Here is a 9,868-nt window from a genome sequence, read left to right on the forward strand (position 1 = left end):
ACAAAAAAATGTAATATTATACTTGAAAACAATTAATTTAAAATTAAATGAGTGAGCCCACGTGCGGTCATGTTCAAAGCACGGGAATATTACAGAGACAACGAAATCTGACGATGACATTTCGAGTGCACGTTATTTTGCCACGTGTTGCATCACATATGGCACACAAAGTAACTACACAGCTCTCTCTCATACATCAGTATGTATCTACGTGTGTGTATTACTATATACATATACATGTATACGCATTACGCATAACATATATTTTGTACGTGTATAGAGATATTCATCAGCACATATGTGTATACATAGATGTATTATGTATATACATATACATTATGCATATACACACACACACCATGTTTCGTATGTTTTTTTTGTTAAAGTTTTAATTTTTTTTTTGTTAAAGAATGTTTCGTATGTTTATTGTAGATGTGTGTGTGTGTGTATACATGTGCGTGTAGATATAGATAAGCACACACATATATATATATGTATATGTGTATATATATGCAGAACATATGTTTTATAGGTCTGTAGATATATAGATAAGCGCATATGTGTATGTTTTGTACTCAACCTCCATGAGAAGCCAATTTTGTCCATAATGATATGTTTGGTTCTCTTCTTTGGACCTATTACACAACTTGGAAAGTATCCGGTTATAACCGGTTTAGCTTGCTAATCTGGTTAACCGACCTGTTAGATTTCCAAAACCCTGTAGTATTTTTAATAAATTAAAAACACACTAGGTTTATATTTTGGTAACTAAATAAAAATTAATTATTTAAAATGGTATTAACTTGTATTTTTTTTGCCTACATAAATTATAGAGTGTTTGTTTTGCATGTCTAATGAAACGTTAGAGTTGTGTTTTGGTACACAATCAAAATATAAGAATATTCTAAATAATATATAAATCAATGTTTAAATAAAATATAAATCTCGCTACCATAACCGAATTCATTAATTCTTTAACAAACATACAAAATAAGAGTCAAAATATTTGAACAACAATGAGATAAGTATATAATTTCCTTTTAACTTTTTTTTTTAACACAATCTAGACTAAATATTAAAATCATCTTACTTTTTTACTGGCTAAAAAGGTGAAGAATGTTGATGGAGCCAATGAAGAAGACAAATTCTATAGAGAATAGAAACAATATACAATTTTTTTTTTAAATTTTTTTTTTTGTTGTTGGAGGTTTTGTGATAGGAGAAGACAAAGGGACAAAGTGGACATTCTCCACAGCCAGATTGGGTTATAATTGGAGGTCACATGGATTGAATGTGGTCACATTTGGTCGTACACCTTTAGACACATATAAAGCCAACACACTACATGTTTTCTTCTCTCTCTCTCACTTGCTTTGTCTTTGTGCCACCATTGCTTTGCTCTGTTTTCTGTCTGTCTGATTGCTAGCTACTTTTCATCTTTATTATGGTTAGTTTTATCATAATCATTTTACTTTGTTTGTTGATTATATCTTCTACTATATATAAAGATATATTCCTCAATTATTTTCTTTACATTTTCACTATTTCTTTCACTATGTTTTTCAATATTTTTCAAGAGAGAAAAAATTCAGACTTCGCAATTTGATATGTATTTAAATAAAAAAAAAAATTCAATCACCCAAATTTAAATAATTCAACCGGTAAAACAAGAGCATTTAGCGTATATCTCGTTATGAATTCGAATCTTAAATTTGGAAAGTGATATTATTCACATGGGTTTTTTCGATTTCTAAGTAAATAATAGATTTCGTTTCAAAATATCAAATTAAGAAAAAAAAATTGAATAATAAAAAATTATCCAACAAATTTGACTCTTATTTCAAACGAACACCAACATGGTTAAAGTTTAGAAATGAAATATTTAGATTAAATTGATAAAATAAGAAAAAAAAATATTGGTTGATTGAATTTCACATTATGTGGGAGCAATTTATGAATTTATTATGATGCAAAATAGCCAATGAGAGAGTTATACGCGTAGATTATAAGATATATATAGGAGAAATGTTTTGTATTAAAAATAGAGGTGAACACGGATCATATAATTATATTTCAAATTAAATACTTAATTTTTAAATCGAATCATAACGAATATCTAAAAATCTGATAAATTTTAGATATTTTTGACGATCCTGATAAAAAGGAGAAGGACTCGTGGTGAATCTTTTGAATGGAAAATAAAGATAGTTCCTAAAAACCTAGGTGGGATAGTGTAGTGGTTGGCTGGTACAAAGTGTTTTTAATTCGGATTCAAATTTTATTGGATAAAATCTTGTATTAAAAAAAAATAGTTCCTAAGAGTCGTCTTTCTCTCTATTTTTTTTTCCTAATTAATAGGAATTTGTGGTCCTTCCTTGCTTTTTTTTTTTCTCTCTCTCAATATTTCACATTCTTTAATTTGAATCACATATTATCCATTTTCCATTTACAAATTAAAATTAAATAATTATACTCGTCATATTTCTTATTACGCACTACATATGTCCTAATAAATTACATATTAACGTTTACTTGATTTTGTTGAACAAATCTATCGACCGAACATTCCAAAACTTTGTTCGAAAATCCTTATTAATTCATTAATCATTAAAAAAATGCATTTTAATAATAAGTATTTAATGTATATTGTGAATAAGTTTTTTTTTTTAAAAAAAAAAGTGATTTTGGGGGTATTTGGAATTATGACAACACTCTTTTTTTGGACAAACACAGTGGAAACTTCAAGCTGTTTCACGTGGACTCCATTAGATGAGTGGGTCGGTTTCCTCCAGACGTAGGCCCATCCACCCACATGTCCTCTTCCAACTCTTAATAACTTAGCCGAAACCCTACTTTTATTTATTTATTTATTATATTTTGTTTAATCCCATTTTTTTTATATTCAATATGATGAACAATTCAAACGAATTATAAATTTTTAAAAAATAAACAAAATGTATACCTACAAGATTACGTGTTTGACATACATAATTAAATATAGTATCTAATTCATTTAGTTATATCTTTACCCATTTCAATACTTATACTTGTTGAATCTTTACGAAAATTTAAAAATAAACGCATAAAGTTATACATTCAAACCATAATTTTATACAAGATGCTATTTAGTTTTGATTCATTAGGATTAACGCATGTACTGTGAATTATATTATTTTTTTTCCATTTATTTTCCGTACATTATTTATTAATGAATACATAAATTATTTTATCATATTTTTTGATTTTATTCTTTTCTATAACCATGTGCATACGCCGACGACTCTCTTGGATGATTACACAAATCATCTCCTTTTTTGAATGAATAAAAAATAAACTTTGTTTAAGGCTAAAAAAAAATAAAATCAATATATAATAATTCCATTAGATAATTATATAAAAAATAAAATATTTGTAACATAGGTTAATGATGCATAATCAAAATCATTTAAATAATTTTAATAGCAATACGATCGTTTTAAGAGTTCATACAAATTTTATGTAATTCCTACATCTTTAGTTGGTCTTAAATCAACCATGCATCTATGATTGATTACAACTAATCGGGGTTTAAGGTTTTTTTTTGTTACAATATATATTTATATAATTAGTCCTTTCCAATTGTAATTGAGAAACTTTTATTCATTCATTTGCTTTTATGTTAAACAAATTAGTTGGACTCACCTTTTTTTTTTGTTGTATTAATTTGATTCCATAAAGAAAATAAATGATTGAAGAGAAACAAACAATTAAAGAAAACCAAAAGGAAGATACAAAATAAAAGAGTCATGTATACAAATAAAGTACACAAATTAAATAAATAAAAATCTGCTCGACAAAGACTTGAGAGAGAGGCAAAAAGGGGGAAAAAAACTACTTGACACCTGGCACAACTAACCACCATCAAGCCCCGGTGGACGACGGCGGCGGAGGCGCCGTGGATAAGAGTTCGGCGAGAGCTGCCATGGCTCGGACCTGCATCTCTAGAGCGGCGATGTAATCGGTTGCTTCTTCTAGAAGGTTTGGTACGGAAACTTTCCGGCAACCGGGAACCAACCGGCCGAGGAACTTTAGTTTCCTCTCCACCGCCGGTAGTTTCATCCTCGTTGGCATCTCCGTTGCCTTCTCCGGCAACCGCCTCGATCGGAGGTTTCCGGTCAACTTCGCCTTCTTATGCTTCCTCAGCCTTGCTCGGACTCGACTCGCCAGGAGCGCTCTGCTCCACCGAGTCGTGCCCCGAGCCGACGCGGCGAGAACTCGGTCCGCCGTATCTCGGATCTCTCTGACTGGGATTTTCCCAGCATCGTTAGATCTCCGGCGAACTCGGCGGAGAGCTTCGACGAGCTTCGATGAGTAGATCTGTTGTTCCCGATCTGTTCTCCATCTCTTTGCGCCATGTCTCCCTTGGTCCTCGCCGATTGTCTGCCGTGTCTCCGTCTCCACCTCCCTTTTCCTCCTCTTCCGGCGATATTCTGGCGACGTACCGCTGCCGGTCGATTCGACCGTGGGAATCACAGGATCCATCACAAATCTAATCAGAAATCCCTTCGTTTCTTGTCACTATTCACAACAACAAAGAAATTCAAAATCGATCCCGAAAGTTTTCGAATCTTGATATCAGAAACGGAATCGCAGAGAGAGAGAGAGAGAGAGAGAGAGATTTTTCTCTGTATTGCGTATAGTGTGGTGATATTGTAACGGAGGAGAAATGGCGCAGCTTATATAGTTATATATATCTACGCAAAATCTCCCCGCAGAGGACCTCGGCCGACGACATGTCACGCATTTAATGCCGCTTTTGCCCCTATTTACATTTTTTTTTTGTGTTTTTTATTTTTTTTTTCTTATTTTATTATGTCCTACAACTTATTTGTTTGTCATTAAGCTCCCAAATTGTGCTCTTAACGTGTCCTCATTTATTATTAAGATTGGTCTTACACAGTATCACCGTTAAAACAATAGAAAGCATGATAATTGAGTCAAAACTTGGATAATTCCCATAAATAAATAAAATCTTCTTGCTAAATCTTAATATTATTTATAGAATGAATATTTAGGATTTGAAATTACATATTTTTTTTTAATTTAAAGGAAACTATATCTATTCATTTTTAAAAATTAAATTAAATTTGTTTTTTACTAAAAACAATTTTTCTATATAGATTTCTAATCTTATTTATTTTTTTCAATTCCTTTTTATATTTGATTCGTTTTAAAATTTTGTATTTTATAAGAATTGTATCAATTCAATTTTTATATACACTTAAATTTAAGATGCATTTAAAGTGATTTATGAAAATGTAAATTATGTAATATATGCCGTAAATTTCCTCACACAAATACTTTGATTTAAATACAAAATTTTAGTTAGATCTAATTTATTTTTTATAATCCATTTTACAACTTGCAATTCAGTGAAACAAAAATTCTGATGTTCAAAATTTAAATAAAAAACGATATAGTCACATACTACTAAAATTTATTTCATTATATATCTTTAATACTGGGATATGTATTTATGTAACAAAAAATAACACGAATGAAAAATTATCATTGTTTTATGAAGTTGATATCACTCTACCATGATCTGTCTTGTTTACATAAAAAAATCATTGGAAAATACCGTAATATATATATATATATATATATATAGTTTATTAATTAGAAGATAAAAACAATGTAGGATTGACTATATATAGTTGGTATGGTATAACTCGACCATAATCGGTCTTATTTACATAAAATATTAAATGAAACACATAAAATATGGTGTCTGTGTATATATTATATTTATATGCACATATATATATATATATATATGTATGAACATGCTCTCATCATGTGGCTAGGTGTGAACTTGACGTGACACTATTAGGTCAACCAAAATATATAGATATCACTAATATAATCAATATTAATATACAGTAAACATTGTTAATTCATTTAAAAATAATAATTGATCATCAAATGACTATTCCATGTCTTGTCTCTGTTCCCCTAGTGGCTTTCATTTTTTCTCGAGGCGGCCTCCAAGCGCCATGTGAATCGTCAAGCTTTTTTTTTCCTTTTCTAAAGTAAAACTATAATAAAATAATTAATATTATTTTTCTATAATTAAGTATTATAGGTTGATAATGACGTAATTAAGGAAATAGTTTTTGGATACGTTGTATCCGATCGCTCACCGATTCCACGAGTAAATCGTGATTCCCCTCCCATGAGGCTGCGTGCAGTTTCTATAAAATATGTATATATTATTATATTGGTGTCCTAACTAATAGGACAATCGCCAAACAAATTTGAAATTTCAATCAGAAACTAGCTTGTCATTTCGGATTCGGTTCGGATTCAGTTTGGTTATATTCAGGTTCGATTATTTCGGTTATAGAAAAATTATAACCATTCGGTTTTTACATAAATTTCGATTTGGTTCGATTCGGTTATTTTCGGTTCGATTCGATTCGGTTTCGATAAAAAACTCGTTTTTTTTTTCAAAGAAATCGTCGGTTTTTTCGATTATTTTTTTATTCGGTTCGATTTCGATTTTTTCGGGTTTAAAGAAATCATAACCGTTCGGTTTTGATGTTGGGTTCGGTTCGGATACAGTTATATCTTATTCGGTTCGATTCGGCTCGGTTATTCGGTTAATAACCGAAATGGCCACCCCTATCAGAAACGGTTTTATATATGTGGGGGGGTAAATTTTGCTTTGATCAGAATTCGATTTTTATTAAAAATGTATATATTATTTTTGTTAAATTTTATATCTTTATATTTTAGAAAAATTAAATTATTCTAATTTTTCAAAGTACACAAAGATAAATACATTAACTTTTAATTTAATAATATAATACACCAAATATTAAAATATATCAAATTAATAAATCAACTCCTAAATTATATCAAATTAATATCTTGATTTCTGAAATTGAAAACAATTCCAAATCGAGACACAAATCAACTAAGGTGTTTTTGAACAAATACTAAGAGTTTTGGAGAATAATTATCCTCAATTTCAGGAGTAAGAAACACTAATTTGACATATTGTAACCTTTAGAGTATTATTTTGTCAAACTAAAAATTGAGATATTTATTTGATATATTTTGAAAAATTGAGGTACCTTCTATTTTTAAGCATTTTCATATGTATTAAATATTTATTCCCATTTTATTATTTTTTATTTTAAAATAGCATACTTAATTATTTTTTAAAATTTATTATACAAACAATTATTTAATTTTATTCGAATATATTTTATATAACAAATTGAATCAAAATGTTTAACCTTAATCCCAATAACGTGAAATGAACTAAACGTTTTTTTAATTTCTCTAAAAAATTCGTATGGTAGTAAAATTTTCATTAAAAAAAATAAAGAATAAAATCTTATCGATGTATCATGAATTTATATAAGAAATTATATATACATATATATATATATATATACAGTTAAATGTGGTTGTGGTTTTCTCAAATGAAATAAATACAGACTAGAATTATATTATGGATTTTACTTCCCTTACAAGGAAATATGAAACTTAATCTGCACATTTTTTTCTTTATTATCTAAATATAATGTTATTATTTAGTTAGTCATATTAAAAATTTATAATCAACTATAACGTTATTCAAATAGAATGTATACATAAATATGGTTATAAAAAAAAACGTTTATTAATTTTTGGTTGGTTCATCCCTTTTCCAAAAATCCGAACCCGGAATAAACGTATAACAGTTTTTACATCACATAAGATTCAACTCTAATCATCTGGAACTGTAAAAATACATGTATGAACAAGCATATGAAATGTCATTATATTCTTTCAACTTCCTCTAAATACTATATTTATATATATATTATGATATATATATATACACATATATATACACACATACATATACATATGGAGCATGTAAGTATGCATAAAATTAGAAAGAGTGAAAATCTTGGGAGAATCCAGGAGGGCCCACGGAGGAGTGAGACGCCAGAGAGGGTTGCCTCCTTCCTTCAGACACTGCTTCTATGTCTTTCAGTTTATCCTATTTTATTTTTTTAACTATATATATTGGGGATTTATTCACCTCATGTCCGTTCAATTAATCTAGACAATAATAAATACAATAAAAAAGTATTTTTTTAAATTAAAATTCTCGGGTTTTCAAATATCAATTCAGCTGATCCAAAACTATTTAGACGTATAAATCAATTGAGAGAATGTTTAGTTGGGATTACATGTTAAAATTAATGATGAATTCATTTCAATTAGATAAAATTGGACCAAACAGTCTATAATCTCATTAGACGATTCCTATGCATTTTTAAAATTAAATAAAATGAATTTGAATCTAATTAATTTTTAAAAAATAAATTAAATTTTACTAAGAAATAAATTCTATAATTAAAAAATGATTTGACATATCTTTATAACAATAAAATAAATACAATGATATTAAAATAAAAAATCTGGCTGTTATCAAAGATTTGAATGAAAAATTCCAAATAAATGGATTTTCAGTTTTCTTCTCGCAAATAATAAACCTTCATTTTTTTTAAGTATTTTCTTTGATATACATATTAATGAATAGATTGGTACAATTGTTATACTAATTAATGATCTTCTTTTAATTCTCTCTCTCTCTCTCTATATATATAAGTTAAATGATGTTCCCATACTGTCCAACCTAGTTGAGGGTAGTCAGACGAAGATTTTTACATTCGAAGTATAATTTAATGTTTGAATTAAAAAAAAAACTAAATTACAAACAACTCTTAGTTTGTTGAACATACAATTATCAAATATATATATATATATATATATATATATATATTTGTATGTATATTTAATCAGTAAAAATGTCTGAAGACAATGAAACGACAAGAGAGTATGGGGATGAGGGTTAAGGTCCGATCGTGGGAAAAAAAAAATCAAGACATAATAATAATGTTCATATATTCATAGGTATCTCAATATCAAAATCCATAAATCCAAATTCGATATCCATGGATCTTTTGATTCGAAATTAGTATCTCAAGCCGTTGATCAAATTAAATATTCAAGAATCAGATAATTTTATTCATCTGCTTTTCTTTTATTCAAGATTTATGAAAATCAGGGAAATTATTAATTTTCAAGATCGAGAGCGTCATTCCCATTACGTGGATTCACGTTACACATGGATCTAGCATATGCGCATTAAAAATAATTCGTCTTAAGATGCGATTGTGTTCGCTTATAAAAATATAGAAATTTACAAGCTCAGAACTAATCGATTATTTTATTTTTAAGATTTTACGACTTTTTTTTGGTATTCTTTTGACTTTTTATATAGAAATGCAGACTTAATTGGTACATATTATAGGAATTTGTAATCGTTAATTTTAAACATGATTGATTTCTCGACTCTTGTTGTATGGACATTATTTTCTAGATTTTATTTAACATTTCTACGAATACAATTTGTTTGGTTCTTCGATGAATCAACCCCACAAAACCATTTTAAAAAAATATATACAAAGAGTTTCTTGATGATTGAACCAGTTATTTAATTATGTTGGAATCCTTAACCAAAGCTAAACCTTAACTTGACAAGCACGTTAGCTAAATCTCATCTAATTTTAAGACGAATAATTCATCACAATGAAGAAAAAAAATAATATAATTGAATTAGTAAAAGGGTGATACGATATATAGAAATTAGAAATCTCAATTGTTTCTCTTTGTAATATTCATAAAATCAAAATATGGTATGCCTCTACCTTGTGGCTCGGTTCATGTTTTTTGTTTATGTATCTATTGGATGTATTAATATTTTAAATATGATTTTTTTGCATAAATAGTTTAAACTTAATCATAGGTAAATTTGATCTTA

The 9,868-nt window shown here is 28.3% G+C and overlaps 1 protein-coding gene across 1 annotated transcript; it reads right to left on the minus strand.

Moving 5' to 3' along the window:
* Nucleotides 1-3,728: 3,728 nt before the first annotated feature.
* LOC104816863 (transcription factor bHLH149-like) lies at nucleotides 3,729-4,801 on the minus strand. Its single transcript, XM_010545858.2, has one exon. It carries the CDS (start codon nucleotides 4,519-4,521, stop codon nucleotides 3,901-3,903), a length of 621 nt encoding a protein of 206 aa, XP_010544160.1. The 5' UTR covers nucleotides 4,522-4,801; the 3' UTR covers nucleotides 3,729-3,900.
* Nucleotides 4,802-9,868: the final 5,067 nt, after the last annotated feature.

The sequence above is a fragment of the Tarenaya hassleriana genome, unplaced genomic scaffold, assembly GCF_000463585.1.
Source record: "Tarenaya hassleriana unplaced genomic scaffold, ASM46358v1 Cleome26, whole genome shotgun sequence".
In the NCBI taxonomy this organism is placed as follows: Eukaryota; Viridiplantae; Streptophyta; class Magnoliopsida; order Brassicales; family Cleomaceae; genus Tarenaya; species Tarenaya hassleriana.